We start from the raw sequence: 23,361 nt of genomic DNA, 5'->3' as shown, positions 1-23,361 counted from the left end.
GGAGGTCTCCATCCAAGATTTCGTTTTCAAAGGCTCTGGAGAATGTTTGTGCTCCCATACAAAAACCAGACACACATTTCCACACGAAGAAAAGCACACACTCAATTACGGACACATGGAAACATGTACACTCATGGACGGACACAAAAGTACACACCATTTTGATCACAGAAATACATACAATCGTGAACACACAGAAACTCATTCACTTAATTGCAAACAAAGAAGCTGAAACAATTAGAGGCACAGAAACATACTCTCAATAATGGACACAGAAATACGCTAAATTATGCACATATAAACAAACACAGTTAAGCACGCAGAAATACATGCCATTATAGACACACACTCAATTATGGACACAATTACAGATGCATGCAAAAATATATACAAACACATATCAAAATATGTAGTAACAAAATGCAGGGCTTGCATACCCATACAAAATCATACATAAAAACACACATAAAAAGGACATGACACCCAACCTTTGGACTCCAGGACAGTCTCTCTATTTTGCTTCCTCAATCACCTGGCCTTTTGGAAGACATGATCCGGGCTTGTTCCCCAACCATGCTTCCACCCTCCCTCAGATCCCCCGTGAATCACACAGTCTTGTTTCTTTGTCACCAAGCATCTTTATTTTTTGGATACATGACACACTGGTAGCTGGGTAAGATGGGAAAGTGCCTTCCCTGGACCTTCCGCTGGAGCCGACGAGGTGGAGGTCCCAGGACAAGTAGGAGATGAAAAAACGGATGTCCTTGGCAGGGCTTTGGCCACCCTGACCGCTACTGCTACGGTTAGATCAAGACAACACACCATGCTACAAAGTCACCCCATTAACACATCCTTCCCAAGTCAAGACATTGCCTTACACATGAGTTTCAAGACTATACAAATGACAACAACAACAAAAATCCCATTGAAATATACAGTATTTGCTACTGTCGGAAAATTTTAGGTGTCCATATTTGACATGGCTGGACAGTAGAACACAGGGGCTGGGGGTGGGGGGGTGTAGAGGCAGGCAGCCGCAGCATGGCTGACAGCTTCTCTGAAGTTGTCCTCTCTGAAGCTGACCCAAGAGAGGTGCGGCCACCTTGGAAATGCCCCCTTCAAGAAGCAGTGAGAAGGGCCTGAATGTTGCGTACCCAGGCCAGAGAAGGAGGGGCTCTAGGTTGCAGCACTTAGAATGCTTTGGAATAAATATATTATTTTTCAATTTAAATAGAAGCCAATGCCCTGTTCCCTGGATCCCAGCACAGCCTTTGGGGCACTACTGGCCAGAAGCAGCAGTAGCCTGGCCAGGGAGGGCCGGCACTAGGTAGCAGACGATCCAGCAAGCACAAAATAGGTAGTTTTGGGGGAATAGGTAGTACTGAGTCAAGTCCTTGGGGCTGTGGCGTGGTGCTGAGTATCTGCCAGTGTTGGGACATGGTCTGGGCTTCCTGGAAGTGAAGGCCCACTGGGGCTGGGCCATAGGTAGTTTGGGGGTGCCTCATGGTGAGGCCTGTGCTAGGTAGTATTTTGGCTGCTCCAGTGAGGCTGGCAGGCCTTAGGTTAAGGGGGTATCAGTTAGGGGTCCTTGGAGGCAGAGGAGGAGGTCCCCAAAAGGACCTAGTCTCTGTGGCTGCTCAGTCCAGGAAATTGGGGAGTTTAAGTGGGTAATGGGAGGTGGAGTGGGAAACAAGGGGCTGGGTATTGTTGTTTTTAAGCATTTTTCCCCTTTCATGTTTGTAAATAAAATCAGCTGAGTCTCTAAAAGACACTTTCCAGACTGTCCAGTGCAGCCAGGCGCCCCCCCCCCACTCCCGCCTCGGGCCTCTCATTCTTCCTCCTCCTCTTCGTCTTCCTCCTCCTCGTCCTCCTCGTCGTCGGCCTTGGCGGCGGCGGCAGCAGCCTCGGCGGTGGCAGCCGAGGCAGGCGCGGCGTCCTCGGGGGCAGCGGCGGCGGGGCCCTCCTCTTTATGCTCTTTCTTCCACTTCATGCGTCGGTTCTGGAACCAGATCTTGATCTGGCGCTCGGTGAGGCAGAGCGCGTGGGCGATCTCGATGCGGCGGCGCCGCGTCAGGTAGCGGTTGAAGTGGAACTCCTTCTCCAGCTCCAGCGTCTGGTAGCGCGTGTAGGTCTGGCGGCCCCGCTTCCTGTCTGGCCCTGCAAGCAGACGTGGGGACAACGGACAGGCACACGGAGAGGACAGTGCGTTAGCCAGTCTGCCGACCACAGCCCTGCGCCTTCCTTCAAGCCCTGGCCCAGGCCCTGCTCCCCCTGGTCCCTGCACCCCAGGAGGGAGCCCAGGGAAGAAGGGGAGGGGGGCGATGCACTTCAGCAGACCCCAAGGCGGTGCCAGCCACGCAGGCGGAGGAGGGGGAAAGCCCAGAGTCTAATTTTACAGCCACCCTTTCCAGCCGGCTACGCTTCCACAATGTCCCCTTCCCGCTGACAAAGGGAAATTGTAAATATTGAGTGTGGGCAAGTGGAAGACACTCCGCTTTTGCCATTCAAAGGCCAGCCTGGTCGCTTCTCCGCCTTGCTAGACATGTGGGCGACCTGCACTCCTGGGGCGCCCTCCCTTGCCGGCACCTCCAGCACCCCAGCTCTGGACCTTCCTCAGGCGCTCAGGCCTTGTGTCCCCCACTTCCTCCAGCCCCCCGGGACTGGAACTGACCCCTGGCACTAGGGCGAGTGAGGGCCCCCAGAGGCTCTCCTAGCTTTTGAGAAAGAAAAGCCTGGCTGAAAGGGAGCGGAGGAGGGTGGACTGCGAGGGAGGACAGGAGGGAGGGCGGCAAGAGAGAGGGAGAGGCAGAATAGCGAACAACAAACTTAATGTTAAAATTCCAAGGCAAATGGAGTTCAATAAATTTACGAGGATCGAACCCATTAATTGGGTCATAAAAAGTTTTACGAGGCTCATTTACATACAATGCTACGGGCTCGCCACGCAATGGCGCCTCGGCTCTAATTAAAACCAGAAAGGCTGTGCCGCCCGGGGTCCGGGTCGGCCGCTCCCCACGCCCGGCTCGCTCTCTCGGGCCCGCGCCCCGCGCCCCGCGCCCCCCGCGCCCGGCGGCGGCTGCGCCTACCTGAGGACCGCATCCAGGGATAGATTCGGAAACTGGCCTCGGCCGGGCCGTGCAGCGCGCCCTCGTCCGCCTTGTCGCAGGCACCTTTGGCGAGGTCACTGCAGAGCCCGGGGATGTTTTGGTCGTAGGAGGCGCAGGGCAGGTTGCCGTAGGCGTCGGCGCCCAGGCCGTAGCCGGCCGCGAAGGGACTCTGATAGAGGGGGCTGTTGACATTGTACAAGCCCGGCACCGACGAGGCGAAGGCGCCCGCGCCCGCCCCGTAGCCGCTGCGCTGCGAGTTGGGCGCAAAGGAGCAAGAAGTCGGCTCGGCATTTTGGAAGAGAGAAGCCCCCGCCGTATATTTGCTAAAAAGCGCGTTCACATAATACGAAGAACTCATAATTTTGACCTGTGATTTGTTGTCCGGCAGCTTTCAGTGTCGGTTTTACGAGGTAGCGTGATATATGATAACATTACACCCCCAGATTTACACCAAACCCCATTTTCTTTTGGACGGAGCTCGCCGCAGCACGTGACCGCCCACATGACCGCCTCCGCCAATCTCGGCCGCCCTCACAGGTGGTCTCGCTCGGCGGGGCCCGGGCTGCCTAGAATGGAAGGGGAAGAGGCTCAAATGTGTGGCCCGCGCCTGGGTCCCCCGCACCCGGCCAGCCAGGCGGCGGCCTGCGGCGACGGGGCTCGGAGGTCCCGCGGGAGCGCCACCCCCCGCAGGCCACCCAGCCGGACCCTGGGGCCTGCGGGCGCAAGGTCGCCTGCCGCAGCCCCCTCCAGCCTGCTCCCGGGTGCCTGGGGCCCCGGAGGGGCTCGAACTCGCACTCAGCGGGCGGCCTCCGCTTGCTGCTCTCCTGCCTGCCGGCCTGGTCCCCGGCGCGTCTGTGCACCTCCCGCCGGCCCCACCGTGGCCCTGTGGGCAGGCCTCGCCTCTGAGCCCGTGCCCTCCCCGTGCCCCGACACGCGCCCCCCCAGGTCCAGTGGGCGACAGGCCGGACTTGGACGAGAAGGCAAGACGTCCCTGGGAGATCACCGCCTCCAATGAGATCCATGTGGCTGGAATAAAGTCCCGGGCTCCCAGCTTCCTGTCTTTAATCGGCGGCGGACTGTTTTCCGCCCTAAAGGAAGCAGTGAAATATTTATCTATTAATGAGCCTCATTTGCCAGCAGATTTATTAACCTGGCGGCCCCCTCCTGTCCGCCGGACCCAGCGGCCGGGCCGGCGCAGTACGGTGGCTTCTGGGCATCGGTGGCCTGGCAGCTCTGGACTGCTCCATTCGGCTGCACACTCCTTTGTCCTCCCGCAACCTCGGGCTCCCCCTGGCTCGCTGGGAGCGGGGTCTCCTCTTTACCTCGCTTGAAAGAACCTCAGGGCCCTGCACCTTCCTGGGCGCCTTCAGAGCTCTGAGGTTACCGGCAGTCTTCAAGCCAAGCCACCCGCCCCTCAGCCTGAGCCAAATCCCTCTCTTGGGTCTGGGTGCCTTCAAACAATGTCCTGTATGAAGCCCGACTTGAAGATGAGAAGAAGCTGAGGGTTACACCGTCATTTAAACTGGAGACGCCAGAAATAGAAAGGAAAAAAATTGGGGGGGGGGGTCCAGAAAAGTCACCGAATTCTGCTCCACCTCACAGCTCCTTCGGCACTCCCTCCCAAGGAGCCCCCGACTCCTGGCATTTACCTTCCCAGGCCTCAGACCATTTCAGGGCTGAGCCTGCTGAGCCACTGCTGCCCACAGATCCTGGAGGGTGGTAGGGTGAACCCCTCCCTTAAACACCTCATAAACTGCCCAGGCCACGCTGGGAGCCTGGCTGCCGGTTCAGAACGCCTTTTACTGCCCAGCTCGATTGCACACCATAAACCCTACCTCACAATGGGACTGCTCCGGAAACTCTCCCCTAAATTATGGAGTTTGGTTCCTTGTGTACAAAGCGCTTCCCATCATTTGCAGAGGGTCCCCCAGCTGCCCCAGTTCACTGCACCCTCTCAGGGGGTCTCAGGAGCACAAAAGGCGATGGAAATGTGTGTGTGTGTGTTGGGGGGTGGTGGGGGGGGTTGACCAGGATGCACAGGGATCCCAGCTCCTGTGGAGTGGAGTGAGGACTGGGGGGTGGTGGTGTATGGTGCGGCGTGTTCTTGGGACAGGTGGACGCCATGGGGTTATCAGGACCCTGGAGCAATATCCACTATCCGGGTATGTCCCCTTATGGTGATTCAAGAAGATAACTTGTCTTGGATGGGAAATGGAGGGGATAGGAAGAGAGAAAAAAAGCCCACCCAAATATCCCAAATAGCTCAGTTTTCTGGGAAGAAATAAAATCCCTTAAAAAAGTTAAAGGGAGACAAGGAAACCAGAAGAAAGCTGGGAGATCAAAGAGACGGAATTGGACGGCTTTAGATCAATAAATTGTTCCTTGGGTGACACAGAGCTAGCAAAGAGGAAGACCACGGCCCCCGCCGGCCGCCGCCACTGCCGCCGCCGCCGCCGTCTGTCTAGATGCTGGCGGCCAAGCTGCCCTTCGAGAAGGTGTTTGAAGTAGAACCTGCCTGGAGCCAGCATACCAGGCAGCGTCGTCGAGCGATTCTGGGGAACGGGAAGAAGGGGATGAACACTGCCGCCAAGGGTAGGCTGGCCGCCCGCGCGCCACACGGCTGGTCTTGCCCAGGTTCTGCCCGGCGGCTGCTGCGAGGAGCGCATCCAGGCGGCGCTGGCAGCTCGCACTACCAAGGCAGATCTGGATCCTGCCCGCAAGACCTCCGCCCTCCTGGGCCCAGTCAGGCCTCCGGGCCGCGTTGCACGGCAGCGAAGCTTCCCTTTCGTTTCTGGGCGCCTCCCCTCCCGCCTTCGGTGGCCAGGTTTGAAAACGAAAAGGCAAGACCAAGTCAGGCTTTCCAGAAAGCTCTTGGATCGCATGTCCTGGCACCATTGGTTTTCTGTTTAGCTGGCTGAAAGGACACAAATGCACTTGGTTAGCTGTGATCCTGTTCACGGCTACACCCGTTGACGCTGCAACCCAGCTCAGGCACACAAGTAGGCGGGTTTCCAATCCACCGAATTGTCTCTAAATAAAGACACTTCCCTGCTCAGCTGGATTTCTACCTAGCTGGAGAAGGGTTTCCTCTTTGCTTCTTGCTAAGTAAACAGTCCTGGATATTTGACGCTGGGTCGGAAGGTAACCCACCCCCGGTGGGCCACACGAACAGCTCCTGCCCGGCTGCGCTCCCCGGCTCCGCGCTGGGCAGCTCTGGCCGCGTCCCCTTGCGTCCCTTGCCCGGCTGCGCGTCTGTTCTGTGCCCCGGGCGCCGTGACCTGCCCTTCGCGACGCGTGGAGAGAAGCGCGGGTCGCCCAGGGGTCTGGTCTGGGTGAAAGGCCGCCACCAGGGAAGCTGCTCCCGGCGGAGCAGCGAACAGGGAGGGCCGCCTAGTAGCCTCCTGCCGGCCAAGGGCAAGGGAGGCCGCGCCACACGGTCTCTGCGGCCTCCAAGCCACCGCCGGCCTGCACCTACCTGGAGCCTCCGGAAGACTCGGCGGCCCCAGCTCTGCTCCTTCGCCTTTTATTCAGATTACAGAAATGGAGCTTTAGAACGCCTGCTGCTTGGATATCCCCCCACGGATGGCTTTTAAGGAAGTTATCCAGCCCCCCTTAACACTCAGAGATTGCGAAACAGGGTGTATTCTATTAAAATAGAGATGCGCGTGGCTGTATTATCTACACGTGTACACAGAGGGGCAAAGGGAGAGCCAGGCCCCTCACCCACCTACCAACCCACCAGGAGAGGTGTCAGTCCAAACCCGGCTTTGCAGCCAGCGCGTACTGGGCCAAGCTGTGGGTCGGTCGTGAAGGTTCGGTGTGCTTGGGAGTGACGATGAGGACCCACATTAATGGGTTGGCGCGGCGCAGACTCAGGCTCGGCGGCCGCGGCTTTAGCGGGAGAGCCAGTCACTCGGAGGCTGTCTGTGGCCCTAGGACTGCGCTGCCGGGAAACTCCGAGCGTCTTTCCCTCCTGGGGTCCAGAAGCTGCGGACCTGCACCCGGGGTCCCGTCCATTTTGGTGACCAGAGCGGGGGACGCAGGAGCGGCCTCCATACCTGCGCTGCCCAAGCAATGAGGCGGCGAGAGAACGTGCTGGCGGCTTGGACGACGTGAGGGGGGTGATTATTCTTATGGATGTGATTTTGAACATCACATTTATTTGAGAATAACCACAACGGTTCTCTGCCTGGCTGCCCGGGGGCTCCCTATCCCCATCAACAACGGGCCATCGACCGCTGGACACACACGGGACAGTCACCAACAGTATTCCCAGCCCAGTTTTCGACCGCCCAATTATACTGGCACGTATACAAGCCGAGTCCCAGCTGCTGGCTCTCCCGCGGCCTCCTGCTTCGCCCTGGTCCCTGAGACGCGTGCAGTGGAGACGCGTGCAGTCGCCTCGGTGCGCACCCTCCGCACGCCCTTGGGAGGGCAGGTCACCGGTCCCACGGCCACACGCATTCATTTCTGTGTCTGTAGGCTGATCAGCTGGGGTCCCTCCGTGCTCTGCTGCCCCAGGCCCGTCTCAGGCTGTGACGGTGACCCCGCAGTTGTCCCCGACCAGGAACTGCAGCCTGGAGAGGATAGCGGCGGCAGCCTCGCAGCTTGGCCCCCCGGAAACATGGTGGAGGAGGGCGACGTGTGGCAGGTGAGCTTCCTCAGCTTGCTAGCGATGCTTCTGGCCCGGCGTGAACAACACGGAAAATATATGATTGCTGTTGACTCAAATCTGGGCCTCCCATTCCAGAAAGCTCGTGTCAAGTCGACATTTTAGGAACTTCCACGGCTCCAAGCGGCTGGAGATGGCGGCGCGGGCGCCTCTTGCGTGGAGCCACACTGCCATCTGCTGACCAAACTGTGGCACTGCAGCGCCGTGCCTCCTGAACTTCGGCGGCCGGCTGACGCCCTGGCCGCGGGGTCTTTCACCCCAATCCCAAAGGGTGGCGGGGGACCCAGGCCCTCAGGACCCTCGCGGAGCCCGGAATCTAAGTTGCTGAGGGGGGGGGACCGTGTCCATAAAAGAGAGCTGTTTCCGCAGTCGCTTTATCGGCAGCAGACAGAGCAAACAAATGAAAGGGCTTTGGTGGAAAATCTGAATTGGGCCTGGACAGTTGTAAATTCATTAAGGGCCGAATTCCAGACAGTTCGCAGACCCGGCCTTTATGGCGTACCCTTACTGCCCATTCTTTGAAGTTCCTTCTGTCTACTACTACAGAGGGTGTCCCAATCCTGTGGTAGGGGTGGGGGTGGGTAGGCGGCGAGGGGACCCCTCTTCCCCAGCACCCTGGTTCCCCTTTTATGTGTTTTCCGAACACCACCGACTTTGGAGTGTGGGGGACAGACACTGGGGGGGGGGGGGTATCGGGGGCAAGGGGCAGAAAAAGAGGGGGAGGCCACAGTGAACCCTGAGGTGGTGGCCTGCTGCATCTGGGAGCCACTCGGGCTTCCTGAGTGGTGGCCGTTCTCTCCCCATAAACTTACACCCCATAAATGCTAACAGCCCTCATTTTCTTTTATGGCTTCATCCATCGGGTTGGGGTTCCTTTCCTCAGTTGTGTCGGTCCTGTCTCCGCCAAGACTTGTCTCTCAGGAAGGGCGTGCACTGCAAGCTCAGTATCCCCCAGGCCAGGCTTCGAGGATGTGGGGTCACGGGATGCCGCGCCTGGGCAGGAACACGGGCCTATGGTCCCCTGTGTGGCCCCAAACTTCTGTTCTTCCTAAGCATTTCCCTCCTCCTAGCCCCCTTAGGAGGCCGACCCTCAGCTCTTGCCCCATCGGTTGCCCACCTTCGGTCCCCCAGGCCTAGAAAGTCCCCCAGGAGTTTCCAACCCCGGTTTGGAGAAATTCTTAGGGCACCAATATGAAAGAGAGGCCTTCCCGGCACTACTGACTTGGATCCTCAACTCAGCTCCTGTGACACCTCCCCACCGCAAACGGGCTACTGCCTGGGATCCCAGGCTCACCTCTCCGCCTGAACTCCCTGCCTTCTGACAGCGCCTGCCTGGCGTGTGTAGGCCCGCCTGGACTGGCTTCTGCGGCTCCCCATAGCCACCAGAGGCAAAATCAGGGCTCTGTGCCTCCCACACCACTCAGCCCCCACCTGCCCTGGAGAAGAAGGTCCAAAGAGCCAACCCACAATGAAACGAATAGGAAAGAATCAAAATATTTTATTTGGCAAAAAGTTAAATATCATTTCAACACAATTTGGTCAGTAGGCTTCGAGGTAACTATTGCAAAATAGACAGTGTATATTCAACCCGATGGAACCCCAGATTCATCAACAGTAGCCCAGTGGTGTTTTCATAGTGTATAATTTATTATCAATAAAATTAACTCCGTTACAAGAAGTGTCATTTCCCTCCTGATTAAAATTAAATGTAAACCATAGGTAGTAACCTTCTGCACACATGTATAGCTCCGAATTTCGTTGGCCTGATGGGAAAACAATATTCAAGTTTGTCTGATTGTGTACTTTTCCTTTAACATACATATTACATATATACAACAGATAAGACAGAGCAATAGCGTATAAAGATCCCACCCCCTAAAAACAGCCTGTATTTCCACAGTGGAGAGAGCTATGAATTAATGCATCCCGGAGGAGAACACTTCATCTGCTTTAACATTTTTATTTCATAGGGAAATCCTTACAGCTAGTTTACAATCAACGGGTAACTGCCTAGTTACACAGAAGACGTTTTCCACGACAGAGCTATACTCTATGCGACTGGGTTTTTTTTCTGTTTATTTTTTGTCCCCCCCCCTCCACCTTCCCCTCATAAACAACCTGAGTTCAAATTGAATTCTAGCTTCCACAATCACAATGGGTACATCACCCAGCACAGAAGTTTGAGTCACAAAACATAATTGCCACAATAAAACACAGTGTTCAAGTATCTCTGCGGATCACGCAGCCCACACAAAGGGCAAATTAAATTAACTAATTAACTACGCAGCCTAAAAACTACACAGCCCGCCGTCAACAGTTGTGCATCATTAAAAGGTAGTTCTTTTTGTCTTTTGTTTTAGCAGGAACAGGTAGATTTATTTGAAGAGATATATACAAGCTTGCACAGTCAGCCACCAGTACCAGTGCGTCCCCACACGCCCCTTTGTCACCTTATAGAAAATGGAAAGCTTACAATACCTCCTACGTGAAAGCAACAGGCCTAGGGACCAGCCTGAGCAGGGTTTTGCCTGGGGGAGCTGAGACCTGGGGTTTAGTGGTGCTTTGTGCAGGGTGGTGGAGGCTGGGGTGGGGGCAGGGACAAGGGCAGGGGGCCCCAGTAGTCCTTCCTCCTTCTCTCTAGCTGTCTTCTAAAGGAACCCCAACTGCTTCCTTCATTCGTCTTTCGCTCGGTCCTTGTTGATTTTCTTCATTTTCATCCTGCGATTCTGGAACCAGATCTTGACCTGCCTCTCCGTGAGGTTGAGCAGCCGGGCCACCTCGTACCTGCGGTCCCTGGTGAGGTACATGTTGAACAGAAATTCCTTCTCCAGCTCCAGCGTCTGGTGCTTGGTGTAGGGGCAGCGCTTCTTCCGCGTGGAGCGAGCGTGCAGCCAGTTGGCTGCGGGGTTATCTGCAGAGGAAGAGAGAGCGAGAGAGAAAGAGAGACTGGTTTAGGCCTAGGAGCAGAGTCCTCAGGCTGACGCCCCCGCGAGCCTCCAGGAGACTCCAGCCAAGGAGCAGGACTTAGCTGAGTGCATGAGAGAAGGCGGATCAGCCTAGGACACAATGGAAGCCTGCCAGACGCACGCAGGGAGTCACAATTGTCCTCCATAAAATTTTGCCTCCGCCACCACCCTCAGCTCGCTGGCCTGTCCTACCATTCGCCTATTCTCCGGCCGGTTCCCTCCTCTCTCCGCCACTTTGAGAAAAGGCTGGGATTTGGAACCATGTCTTCTGGCCGCTGAGAGGGAAACCAACCACACAGCTCTCGGCGTTGCTGTAGCAAGATCTCTCTCTCTCTCTCTCTGGCTTCCCTTCCCCATCTTTCATCTCCTCTTCCCACTCCTCCGTGAACCCCGTGGGAGCCCAGGAGAGGTGGGGAGGCCGGCTGGGGTGCCCCTTGGCTCCTCCAGGCCACAGATCACTTCCCCAACTGATTTGCATAATCTGGAACGGGAACCCTCGTTGGCCGCCCGTCGCCGGCAGCCTCCTTGGAGGCAGGATTTACGTCGCCGCCGACTGAAGGCGAGGAGCGGAGGGGAGCGTCGGCTGTCGCCCCCCAGCGTCCTGGGCCAGGCTGCCCCGTCCCTGCCGCTGCGCCAGGCCAAGCCAGCCTCCCAAACGACGCTCGGCGCTGCGTTCCAAGAACGGTCCCAAGTCTCTCGGTGGCAGGCCGCGGTCGAGAAGAGGGGCCGGGGTCTCCGCGGGCCCGCAGCGCCCTGGCCCGCCCCCTCTCTCGCGGCGGCCGCCGCAGTAGCAGCCTCCCCTCCCCCAACCGGCGTCCACTGTCTTGGCTCTCCGGATTGGGGGGCATGCCGTCCGAGGCGTCCAAAACAGCAACTTCTGGCTCCGAGGCCCCGCTCCGGAGGCGCCCGGCGCGGGCGAAGGCAAGCTCCAGAAAAGCTGGCGGGCCGGCCCGCAGATCCGGGTGGCCGGCGTGGAGGCGGCGGCCGGCGGGCCCGAGGAGACACTTACTGGGATCGATGGGGGGCTTGTCTCCGCTGCTCTCATTCTCAGCATTGTTTTCGGAGAAGGCGCCTTCGCCGGGCTGTTTGTCTCTATCAACTGGAGGAGAACCACAAGCATAGTCAGTCAGGGACAGAGTGTGCGTGTCAAGCGTGGGACAGTCACCCCTTCTGGCCGACAGCGGTTCAGGTTTAATGCCGTAAGGCCGGCTGGAGGGCAAGCCCGCGAAGGAGAGCGCGCCGGGCGCGGGCTCCAGCCAGGAGCGCATGTACCTGCCGTCCGGCGCCGCCGCCGCCACCGGCGCCTGGGGGTGGACGTAGGGGTGGTGGTGGTGGTACACGGCGGGCACGGCGTTGGCGGCCGCCGCGTGCACCGAGTTCCAGGAGGCGCCGAACACGGCCGCCTTAGACTGGAAGCTGCACGGGCTGAAGTCGGGGTGCTCGGCCAGCGCGGTCGCCTGCCGCGGGGGCTGGCCCAGGGCCCCCGGCGCGTAGCGGCCAGGTCCCAGCTCGTCGGCGGCGTCGGCGCCCAGCAAGAAGGAGTCCACGTAGTAGTTGCCCAGGGCCCCGGTGGTGGCCATGGCCGTGCCCTGTGCCCGGCCGGCCCGGCCCGACCCGCGGAAATTATGAAACTGCAGATTTCATGTAACAACTTGATGGCACCAGGGGGGAAGTACAGTCACCTAATAAGTTGCCTGCGCCCGCGCCCCCATTGGCCGCGCGCGTCACGTGCTCGCCAAGCAGAACAATAACGCGTAAATCACTCCGCACGCTATTAATGGCCCGGTGTTTTGCAGTCATAATTTTTATAGCAAAAGCCATATGTTTTTATGCAAAGGAATCGCGCCGCTCTACAATCGGGTTTGTTTTAATTGCGGCCAGCGAAGATTAAAAGATCAAATCGGGCCTTGCCTCTGTACACCCAACCACTAACACCAGCAGACAAGCTCGTCCACACGCACACACAGACTGCACACACACACACACACACACACACACACACATCTTAAGAGGACTATTTTATATCACAATTAATCACGCCATCAGGAAGGCGCGGGTCCCCAGTGCAAATGCGGCCAGCGGAGCCCTCACATAAAATTAGACAATAATTGAAACCATAAAAAAGGCAGCCACATCGCTTTCTCGCTCTACTGTATTTAAATCTATATTTATGATATTTCATACGGCGTTATTGTTTCAGAAGCCACGCAGACTGGTGGGAAGTCGGGAACGACCAACAGATTCGTTTGCCTCGCTGTGGCTCCCAACTGTAAAAATTTATGCGGACTTGGAAATGTTAAATTAGATTTGTGTTTGGTTGGTGGGCGCCCTGTAAATAATTCCTGCAGGGCCCCAGGAGGTGCCAGTTTACCACCGGCCGGGCCGTGAAAAGTCAAATTCAACCCAGTCACCCTCCCAAAACAGCTGCCTGCCTGCCTGTCTGTCCCGGCCAAGCACGCCAGGCAGGGACAGGACTTGGAGGAGGACCCCGCCTGCGGCAGCCCCCAAACCTGGCCGCCTGGGGCTCGACGCGAGGCATTCTGGCAGTCCCTAATTCAAGGCGGCGCCTCCAGACCACGTAGCCCTGGGAGCAAGCTGGCCTGGGCGGGAGCGGCCACACCGGGGAGGAGGATTTCCGGGCCTGCGAGTGCACTTCTGGCCTGGAGCGGGGTCCGGTGCACAAGCGCACCAGGAGAGCCCCGCTCCTGGACAGCGTGCAATCTACAGTCGCCCAGCCTTGGTCCCTGACTTCCTTGAGGGCCCTAACTTTGAGCTTTGCCAGCCCGGGGGCGCTCCCCAACCACCGGCACAGGGAGACACCCCCGCGGCGACAAAGCAGTTCCACCTAAGAGACCCGCGGTTCCATTGACCCGGGAGTGGCGGGACCCTAGACCCAGAAGAAGGCCTTCATAAGCTTGTCCTGCTGCCAGTCGCCGCCCTGCGCCCGTTACCGCAAGACGGAGAGCATTTCAAAGCCCAACGCCGAGGCGCTGCCGCTCAAGTCCAGGGCAAGAAATTTAAGCAGGAGGGGCACGGGGCATTGACTTTAATCTCTTGGCCTGGCCACCTCGGAAGCCATGGAAGAGGGTTCCTCAGCCCTTAGAGCCTTTGGGGGCAAATACAAAGGCCACAGCCTCTCTGTTAATTGGAAAGGAAAACCAAACAAAACACCAACCGTCCCAATTTCAAACAGCAAGCCGGACTCCTAGAAATGGGGTAATTAAATTCATGTGCGTGCCAATCCTGGGCCTGCGAGAGTGTGTTTCTCATTAGCCCCCTTCTCTATTTGCAAGGGCTTGGCAGCAAGCGTGGCCTCCCAGACCCTTTCTTCTTTCCCCTTTTCTATTTTGCCCTCTCTCCAATAGCCCCTGTAATCCCGAGAAAGACACCGCCTGAAGCCTTATTGCTGAGGGGTAAGCTTTCCCCAGAGCCTGTGCCTGGCTAGGGAAGGGGGAAGTGGCCGACACAATGAACTCCGACGTGGCCAGTCCAGGCCGCCTCAGCCCCCTTCCTGGCCATTTTCCTTTCTGGAGAAATTCCTCTGCATCTATTCCCACCCACGCTGCAGCCTGAGGTGTCCCCCAAAGCAGCAGTCCTCCTGGCCTCTGAGATTTTTATGAAGAAAAAGGGGTCCTTGGGAAAACGATTTCCCTCTGAATTTGACTGTCTGGGAACAGATTCCTGCCTCTGCCACATTTTGTAACCAGGGAAGGCATTGAATGGTTGTTAATTTTGTTTTGTTTTCATAAAAATGGGATGCTCCTTTAAATGACCCTAGCCCTAAAATAGTTACTGAATAATCAGCAGGCTTTGCATATTAAACTGCTATTATTTATGCCCAGAAGGAACAAGAAAAGGTAAAAACCCCAAAGGAAACTTGCTGTTCCTCAGCCAAGAGGTTTGGAATACAAACATTCAGGCTTTGGGGTCTGTTTTTATTTGGGAAGTTAAGATTATTTGCGCATTTAAAAAAAAGAAGTAGTTGTAATTGAGAGCCTCCCTATTCTCACTGGAGAGTCTTCCCAAAACCTTGGCCTAGGAAATCAACTCACTGTCAAAGTCTGGCAGAGGGCAGAGGGGAGCCCGTGTGTGCCATTCAGAGACCAGCATCCCCACCTGATGGCACCATGCACACAGCACCTGGGTCCCCAGGTGGATTTGGGAAGGGAAGCATGTTTGGATGTGTGCCCCAAGGAAAGGTTGTTTTCAGTTTCCGATAGCGAAAATGGCCCTTCCGGACGTATACTACGACTTGGAACAAGGATTCAAGTTTATATTCCAAGGTCCTGGCATTTGGAATTCCTCTTCTCTATTATTTAAAATATAGCCTAGTCAAACGAGGGTACACCATCTAACACTTTCTGATCCTAATAGAACCTACTGGAAAGCAAGCCACCAATCCTTTGCCCTAGTGGGGTTCATTCATCCGTGCTGAACCCCAGGGCTGTCTTTCAGGCCTGGAAGGGCTAAGAGGGCTTCCCAATCTGACGCTCCAAGTGGAGCAGTACCGGCTCGGCAGGCTGAGCTTGGCGAGGGGCCAGTGAGGCAGGCGCAGGCCTCCTTGCCCTGCATGTGGGCTCACAAAGGCGCCTAGGCATGTGAGAGCAGCCACCCAATCGGGTCTTCCAGGTTGCCGTGGGCGACCGCAGAGAAGGAAGGCAAGGCTGCCGCCACCCGGTCGTGATCATAACCGAGGCCTTGTCTGTTCCAGGCCTTTCAGGCCAGGCCCACGGCCCTCTGCCCTCGACAGCTCCCCACGAGAGTTCAACCGTCCGCATCGTACCCCACCCACCACTGCGCGAGCAGAGATGACACCCCCTCCTCCCTTCCAGCTTCTCCCAAGCCAGCTTGGGCCTTCCAGAGGGCTGGTCTGGGAAGAGGGAAGATGGCCAGAGGCCCAGAAAGAGAAGATAATGGATCACGGAGAGACTGAAGATGAAAGAAAAACAAGGAAAATGGAAGATGGGAAGAAAAGAAGTAAAAAGTAAAATAAAAGAGGGGGAGGAAGGAGGAGGGAGAGAGGAAGGAAAGAAGCTAGCCAACGGCTACTCCGTGGGAGTCTAGCAGAGCACTGGCAAGCCCAGCAGCTCAGCCCGCTCCTTCCAGCGGGCTTCGGCGGGCCAGGCCTGGCTTTCCACTAGCAAACAGAACTTCCTAGTGCTCCGCCTTGGGCTGGAGGGTCGCAGCCTCACCGGAAGGCATCCAGGGGTTCCAGGAGCCAAGCCCAGGTCCAGAGCTGCAAGGCCCTGGATGGAAGCGTGCACCGCCCCTGACCTTGAATGGCCTGGGGGCCCAGAATTCCTACCACGCCCACGGCGTCGGCGAAGTCGCCGCTAACCTGACCGTACCTGCTCCGGGCTAGGTGAGGGTGGGGTGGTGGGCTGCCGGACGGCTGGAACGGCGCAGGGAGGGAGGCAGTGCCGAGGCTCCTGCGCCTGCCTGGAAAGCCGCCGAGGTTGCCACCGCAGCTGGCACTGCCTGGGCCTGAATGCCTGGCCCGTGCCCCGCGCGCACAGATACCTGGAGACGATTTCAACTGAAGTGATAAAGGCAGTGTCGTGCTGTCGAGAGAAAGGGGGATCCCAACAACAGGAAACTACCTAAATCACCGACCAGTTCTGGTGCTCCCTGTGCAGAGCTGCCTTGCTCGCGGCCGGCCGCCGCCGCCGCCGTTGCCGCCTCCGCCACCGCCGTCGCCACCGCCACCGCCACCGCCACCGCCAAGGAGATAAGACCCGCAATCGCGCCAGACTAGGCCCCTCGCCAACCTGCGCCGCTGCCGCCACCGCAAGTGCCGGGCTGCCACCTAAGCCCCCGGAGAGAGAAGCCCGGGGTCCCGGGAGGGTAAGCCTGGGGGAGGGAGGAAGGGAGGGAGGAAGGGAGGAAGGAAAGGCCAGGAGAAGAGAGAGGGGGAGAAGGAAGGCAGGGAAGAGGCCAGAAGCGGTCCTGGTTTCCCACGTCCTGCAGCTCAGAAAGCCGGCGCCGAGCGGGGGTAGACGAGGGCGCCTCAGCCGCGCCCGCCCGGGCCAGCACCTAGCCGGACTCCCAGTCTGGCCACGGCCTCCCGCGCTCGCTCCCCGTCCCCTCTTGCCTGCCCGCTTGCGCGCTCCCGCGCCACCCCTACCCACCCCCCGCCGCCGAATGGGGGGGGGGCTTGGCAGGCAGGAAACGCGTGTCCCAGAGGAGAGTCTCCAGGTGGGGGGGAGGCCGAGCTGGGGGAGGGGGCGGCCCCAGAGGTCCGGCCTGGGTCCACCTTCTGGCTGCAGAGGATGTTAGTGCCGCGTTGGAGACTCGGCCCGGATCCCTAGGCGTGGGGTCATCCTGGACTCGAAACCCGCAAAAGAACTGGCCTCTGCAAGCCTCCTCTAGGCCCCCAAAAGCAATGTTATTAGGCTTCCTCTATCCATGCAGTTCTTCTCTGAACTGAAACCACTGGTCCAAGACAGCCACAATCCAGATAGACTAGCAAGTCATAAAACTGAACAAAAGCCGACAAACCTTACGGGCACCAGGGCTCTAGGGCCCAGACAAATTACGACCGTCTAGGTAATATTTAAATAGATGCCTAAAGTAATTGCAGGGGGCGCAGGCTAGCCCTGTTGTAAAAGTGGTGGTGGGGTGGGGGGTAGAGTGGAAGATGAAGATAAAAAGTCAAAAAAGAGGTAAAATTTAAAAGCTTCATTCCACAGCTTTTATTCTTCTATAAGAACATAAACATCGTCTTTTTTCACGCACAGCAGCATTACAATATTAATTTATTCTGATTTTAGATTAGAATAGAGCTAAAACTAACATTTATAATAACCATAGAATGCATTTGCTTCAAACAAGATTGGCAATTTTTCATAATAATAGACATTTATACAGATTTGTATTTATAGTTCTTTTTCTGCACCTACAGGTTTGACCCTTTTATGCATGTAACTTCACAGTATAAAGGAAATTCCAACAACTTCTCCCTTTCTCTGGTCTATTCCACTGGCCCCCCGCCCTCCTGGCATTCCGTGAATATCAGAAATTTAAAAATAAAAGTGAATGAAACAACCCAAAAAAAAGCTCTACAGGAAAGGAGTACCGCAGTGTGCTTCTCGAGTGTTACCAGTGGTAACAAGTATTTCATGACAAAAAGTACCAAAACCAATGAATCCACATGTATAAAGAAAACTACATTAAATTGTTTATCTACATCCAGAAAGATATGGCAGGCAATTCAGAGTTCAGCGAAATCATTCGGTTTAGCAACGTAAGACCATACAAAAATTGGAAGAGAAGTTTCCTTCTCCTGGTCTTTTTCTTTTTGTTGTTGTTGTTCATTTGTTTGTTTCTTTTAAAACTTGGATATCTTACAGAGGATGGAAAAATGAACCTTTCTTTCTCCATCTTCCCATTAGCCAAAGTCAAAGCCTTTTGCCAACCTGCATGCCCATGCTTTTAAGCCCTTCTCTTTGCGAGGGAGGAAAGGTAGAAAGAAAAACCAACTGGGGGCTTGTAGCCCCTGACTATCCACAACCCAGTACCGCGGCAGGCCATCCCCGTGGCAACTCCTGCACCATTGACCTCAGGCCAGACACCTCCATGCCGACAATGGGACCTCGGCCTTCCAGCGAGGTTTGCCTGGGACTGGCCCGGAACAAGCCATTTCCAGCGGCTGGGCGGGGGTGGGAGGCAGGGGGGGGGGGACAGGACCCCAAGGCAGCAAACCGGGACCAGTCAGCACTTGACATTTAGGACGCTACTTATCTCTACAGAATTTTAGCACGATATGGCTTTTTCCCCCGGAAAACAACAAAAATCCAACACCAAGCAAACAAAGAGAACAAAACAAAAAAATCACAACAAACCAGCCCCAGGCGTGCACAGATGGGTGGGCAGCGAGATGGCGCGCGAGTGGGAGGAAGGAGTGAGGTTCTGGCACAGGTGCGAGTTGAGGCCGAAGACAGAGGGAGGGGACCCTGGAGGCGGAAACAACAACAACAACCAAAAATAAAAACTGGCGTCCCCTGCAGCTTCATCAGGAAAAATTAAAGTTGGCTGTGAGCTCCCGAATCCGATTTTCTCTGTTCATTTTCTTCAGTTTCATCCTGCGGTTCTGAAACCAGATTTTGACTTGTCTGTCCGTGAGGTGGACGCTGCGGCTGATCTCTAGGCGCCGCTCTCGAGTAAGGTACATGTTGAAGAGAAATTCCTTCTCCAGCTCCAGCGTCTGGTGCTTGGTGTAAGGGCAGCGCTTCTTCCTGCCGCTCTTCGCGGTCAGCCAGTTGGCTGCGTTTTCCCCTTTAGAACCGCCTGGAGTTAAAGAGCAGGAAGAGGAGAAGGTTAAGTCGAGCCTCCACAGGGAATGCCTTGAGGATGTCGCTCTCCTAAGAGAGATGCCCTAAGTCGCCGAGAGAGTTCTGTCCACCCCCACCCCTTTTGGCTGGCAGAAGACAAGCAAAAGGTTTGTTCCAAATCTAGTGGGCCTTCAGCTCACTCCGACCTTTCCAATGGACATTTTCCTCTGCTGTCACACCCACCGCAAAAACCAAACACCTGCTTTAGCATAAAGCTTCTAGCCTTTGCCGAGCCAATGCCTGGGAAGGCAGCCTGAATAGCTTGAAAGTAAAGCCTTGCTGGGCTTCCCCTCCCAGAGCCACCAGACAAGCATTTCCTGCTTCTCTTGGGCTGGGGGCTCGGGTGTTTACTTAGTTGAAAGGGGTGGGGGGAAGATGAACAGCATGTCTGTATCTCACTGCCACCCCCCTGGCAGCTCAAACCCGTGGAAGAGGGCAAGATGGACAATAGGGGAGCCTTGGGGATAGCCACCCAAACACCATTCTGGGATCTATGAACCGCCTTCTCGCTCCAGGAGCCTGAAGCATGGTGCATTCAGGGCGACTCCAGAACTTCAGGGGAAGCGAAATGGCCTCTCGCTGGCCCTCAACTAGGGTGGGTGGCGGCCGGACCGGATTTGCCTTTTCTTCTCTCCCGCCCTGAGCATTCCCGCCCCTCCAGCAACTCTGAAAAAAGCTTGGGGGATCGTAAACTCGAACTTCGCCGGTTAATGGGCTTATTTATTGGCGCTGGCGGCTGCTTATTTTGGATGCCTTACAAACATCCGCGCTATCTGCGGGTGAGCCACTTTCCCTCCCCCTCCCCCCGCGTGGGCCGCGCCGCGCAGGCTGGGACGCCATCGCCGCTTGGGGTGCTCCGGGTCACGGAGAAGGGCATGGACCAGAGGGGGCTGCTCACAGGCGTCCGCCTCGCCCCCCAGCCTGGGCGAACTCTTGGTGTGGGGCGCTAAGCCGGACATGAGTTTTTACTGCGTCCCCACGCCCAAATATGAAAAAAGCAAGTTCACAAGGTCAGGCTGCCTGCAGCTCGGGCCAAGGCCGCCCGGCTGCTGCGCGCGGGCTCCGGCCTCCGGCGGCTGCCTGCCCCGCGCGGGGCGCCCCGCTTACCCAAGGAGTCCTTCTCAGGCGAGGCTTTGCTGCTCTCCGAGGGGGCCGGGGAGAGCTCCTCTGCGGCCGAGGACGACGCGTGCGCCTCCTCGTCTCCCTGCGAGCCTCCGCCGCCGCACGCCAGCGCCGGGGGCGGCGGCGACTCGAGGGCTCGCTCCTTCCGGGCCGCGTCGGCCGAGCCGGCGGCTAGGGCGGGCGGCGGGTCGAAGGCGCGCCCCGGGGGCTGCGCGGGGAAGGGGCTGGCGCCGAGCTGCTGCGCGCCGCCGCCCCCGCCGCCGTAGCCCTTGGCGGTGCCATAGGCCTGCGAGAGGCGGAAGTAGCCGGGCACCGGCACCCCGCTGGAGGCGCCCAGGGCGCAGCCGTCGGGCGGCGGGGCCCGCGGGAAGGGGGCCAGGTCGGCGGCGGCGGGCGCGCCTTTGGGGCATTTGTCCGCCGAGTCGTAGAGGCAGTAGGAGCTCTCCTCTTTGATGTTCTGCGCGAAGGAGCACGCGGTGGCCGGCGGCGGGGGCTGCGAGGGCGGCGGCGGCGGCGGCGGGCCCTCGGGCAGCTCCATGCGGCACGAGCGCGGCGCGTCCAGCCACAGGTCGATGGGCGCCGGCGCGTAGCCGTGCGCCCCGGGACCCAGGCCGCCGCCGCCGCCGCCGCTGCCACCGCCCCCGCCGCTGCCGCCACCTGGCGACGCGGCCTCATTGCGCTTGCCGCCCAGCGCCGGGAAGAGCCCGCAGCTCTGCAGCCCGTAGGGCAGGTCGGCGGCCGGCGGCAGGTAGACCCCACCGTGCCCATAGTAGCTGCCGCCGCCGCCGCCCCCCGCGCCGCCGCCGCCGCCGCCCGCCTCGCCTCTGCCGGAGCTGATGAGCGAGTCGACCAAAAAAGAGTTCGCGGCGGGGCTCTCGGAGCATGACATTGTTGTGGGATAATTTGGCGAAGGGAGCAGATAGCCCTTTCTGGCTGACATTTCTTGTGCAAAACATGCTGAATACGATTAGCAATCCCCCCGCACCGCGGCGGGCGCCCGCAGCCAATCCCCAGCCAGGGTTTCCGCGCGACCACTCCCAGTTTGGTTTCGTAGGCGCGGGGCCGCTCTCTGAGGGCGCCCTCCGAGCCCGCGATTGATATAAATATGTAATCTGTATTGATGGGCCCGGAGATGCACGGCCGACAGCTCCCTCCGAGGGCCGCGAGCGATGGGGGCTGCCCCGCCGCGGATGGTGGGGGGCCTGGCTCCTGGACTCGCCCCGCCCCTCCCCGACCAGGAGCCCCCAGACTAGGGTCCGTTGCAAGCGCCCTTGGGCCGCGCAGTTAACAAGTGGCGTGTTTATGGTGCAAGCCCTGTCCGATTTGGGGTAGAGACAGCTATTCCCCCGGCGACCACTGAGAGGGGCTTCACGCTCTTACCCTTCACCCCCTGGAGCTGAATTTTAGCTCCCAATATGACAAACCTGATTCCAAGGCCACCAGGACCCTCCGCGTGTCGGGGATCCAGAGCTACTGCGGGTTGGCTCAAGCCATGTCTGATCCCGCCGCCGCCGCGCACCAGGACGGTGTCCCCAAGCACAATGACAGGACCCGGCTCCTCAGCCCCTGGCAGCAAGTGTGCTCTGTCCCCAGATTTATCAGTGGGAGTCTTCCCCCGCTGCTGCTCACCTGGGTCCCCTTCCCTGCAAAGGTGCTGACCAGGTAGCCTTAGTGAGAAAGACACCCCCAGGCCCAGGCACACCAAGGTCCAGAGCCAGCATCAGGCACCCGCTAGCAGTGTCCCTGGGTGCGTCCTTTAACTCCCAGTCCATTTCAGGGGGTGAAGCTATGGCCTGAGGTCTTCCATTTGTCCCGACTAGGAAATAGGAAGAGACACTGGTAAGGAGGCACTTGGCTGCCACCTCTGTCACACGGACTGTTCTCTGCCTATAGCCTTGGCATTTGCACTCTCCCGGAGGCTATGACCAGAACCAGTGTCACCACACTCCTGCTTCGCCCTCCCCTCCCCTCTTTCCCTCCTCCCCTACAAACTGGCGGCTGCCCTAGCCGGAGCGCCCGCTGTGTGCGCACTTTAACGAGACCTGAAGTGAGGAAATCTGTTCCCCATGAGGCCGGGCAGGCGCAGGGCCCAGAGAGAGGAGAGCTCAGCTCCAGCTCAGCTCCAGCTCCGTGGCCAGGCGCTTAGCTCAGCGGACACCCAGGCCTCCAATCCCGCGGTCCCTGACAGGGATTGCCTTCTTAGTCAACTGCAAATGGTTGGCCAGACCCAACCAGCCCCCAAGCTTGGGCCTCATCCTGGGCTCAGGAAATTCTACCTTTTCCGGGCCGGATCCAGTGGAGCCCAGGAGGTCGCCCTCCTGCCCCTGGCCTGTGCTCTATGTCTCTCCCGAGTGCCCCAAGGCCTGCTGGACCGCCAGTTCCAGCTCCTGCCCACACCCTGGTTGAAGCTGCTGACTGCAGGGACCCCAGGGAAGCAGGCGGCTCAGGCCTCTCTCTGCTGGAGAAGACCCTCTAGGTCAGTCCCGGAGACCTGCCCGCCCCTAACTTGGCTTTCTCCCTCGCAGATGAGACTGATCTGAGGGGGGAAAAGCAGCCTGAGAGAACCCCAGAACGCACTGAGCTGTCGACAGAGCCCGGACTTTGGTTCCTAAGATCAAGCAGCTGGCACCAGTGAAGGGCAAGCTGCTCTGTGCTCCTTGCTCCGGCGGAGGCCGTGCCACCGCTGGGCACCACTGCGTTCTGGCCACCTCCACCTCTGCGCCCACGACCCACCAGCTGGGCCAACTGAGCTTGGGGTGACAGGGTGCAGGGACAGAAAAAGGAGAGCACGACAGAGGAAGCGAGAAGAGACAGGAAGAGAGAAGCAGGGAGAGGGCGCGAGAGTCCATTCTCTCCAAGCGGACTGGGTCTCTAGGCTCACAGCAGCGGAGCAGTCCAAGAGGTCAAGTCAGAGCTTCTCTGCGGAGAGCCGCCAGGCTCCGGCACACAAGGCCAAGGCAAATTCTCTCCCTCCAGGCTCCAGCTACAAGCTAAGCAGCCAACGTTCCAAGGGTTTCCAAGCGCCCTCCTCCCTTCCCTAGTTCACCAAGCGGGAGGCACAGAGTAAGAATGCTGCATTTAGCAGCTCTGTGGAGAAAGGCAGAAAACCACCGCCGAGAAGGAGCCTTTGCCCTAGAGCGCTGCCATTTCTGTTTGGAAAACTC

At 58.0% G+C, this 23,361-nt stretch overlaps 3 protein-coding genes across 3 annotated transcripts; all 3 read right to left on the bottom strand.

Moving 5' to 3' along the window:
* Positions 1 to 615: 615 nt before the first annotated feature.
* Positions 616 to 6,732, bottom strand: HOXA7 (homeobox A7). Its single transcript, XM_075558255.1, has 3 exons — positions 6,583 to 6,732; positions 3,087 to 3,673; positions 616 to 2,157 (listed from the first exon to the last, which is right to left on the bottom strand). The coding sequence occupies exons 2-3, from the start codon at positions 3,463 to 3,465 to the stop codon at positions 1,829 to 1,831; spliced, it is 708 nt and encodes a 235-aa protein (XP_075414370.1). The 5' UTR covers positions 3,466 to 3,673; positions 6,583 to 6,732; the 3' UTR covers positions 616 to 1,828.
* A 2,525-nt stretch (positions 6,733 to 9,257) lies between these two features.
* HOXA9 (homeobox A9) lies at positions 9,258 to 16,029 on the bottom strand. The gene is made up of 2 exons (XM_075558248.1): positions 11,755 to 16,029; positions 9,258 to 10,690 (listed from the first exon to the last, which is right to left on the bottom strand). The coding sequence occupies exons 1-2, from the start codon at positions 12,323 to 12,325 to the stop codon at positions 10,452 to 10,454; spliced, it is 810 nt and encodes a 269-aa protein (XP_075414363.1). The 5' UTR covers positions 12,326 to 16,029; the 3' UTR covers positions 9,258 to 10,451.
* A 1,553-nt stretch (positions 16,030 to 17,582) lies between these two features.
* HOXA10 (homeobox A10) lies at positions 17,583 to 21,598 on the bottom strand. The gene is made up of 2 exons (XM_075558247.1): positions 20,183 to 21,598; positions 17,583 to 19,031 (listed from the first exon to the last, which is right to left on the bottom strand). Exons 1-2 carry the CDS (start codon positions 21,135 to 21,137, stop codon positions 18,757 to 18,759), a joined length of 1,230 nt encoding a protein of 409 aa, XP_075414362.1. The 5' UTR covers positions 21,138 to 21,598; the 3' UTR covers positions 17,583 to 18,756.
* Positions 21,599 to 23,361: the final 1,763 nt, after the last annotated feature.

This window comes from Tenrec ecaudatus, chromosome 9, assembly GCF_050624435.1.
Source record: "Tenrec ecaudatus isolate mTenEca1 chromosome 9, mTenEca1.hap1, whole genome shotgun sequence".
NCBI lineage: Eukaryota > Metazoa > Chordata > Mammalia > Afrosoricida > Tenrecidae > Tenrec > Tenrec ecaudatus.
This window is presented reverse-complemented; position numbering and strand designations above follow the sequence as displayed.

What these genes read in the sequence shown, in the direction of transcription:
- HOXA7 (XM_075558255.1), bottom strand. Translation starts at nt 3,465, where the DNA reads ATGAGTTCTTCGTATTATGTGAACGCGCTTTTTAGCAAATATACGGCG. An exon ending in TCCCTGGATGCGGTCCTCAG is followed by an intron (nt 2,158 to 3,086) that starts GTAGGCGCAGCC and finishes GTCTGCTTGCAG; the next exon opens with GGCCAGACAGGAAGCGGGGC.
- HOXA9 (XM_075558248.1), bottom strand. Translation starts at nt 12,325, where the DNA reads ATGGCCACCACCGGGGCCCTGGGCAACTACTACGTGGACTCCTTCTTG. An exon ending in CAAGCCCCCCATCGATCCCA is followed by an intron (nt 10,691 to 11,754) that starts GTAAGTGTCTCC and finishes CTTCCTCTGCAG; the next exon opens with ATAACCCCGCAGCCAACTGG.
- HOXA10 (XM_075558247.1), bottom strand. Translation starts at nt 21,137, where the DNA reads ATGTCAGCCAGAAAGGGCTATCTGCTCCCTTCGCCAAATTATCCCACA. An exon ending in GCCTGAGAAGGACTCCTTGG is followed by an intron (nt 19,032 to 20,182) that starts GTAAGCGGGGCG and finishes CTTTAACTCCAG; the next exon opens with GCGGTTCTAAAGGGGAAAAC.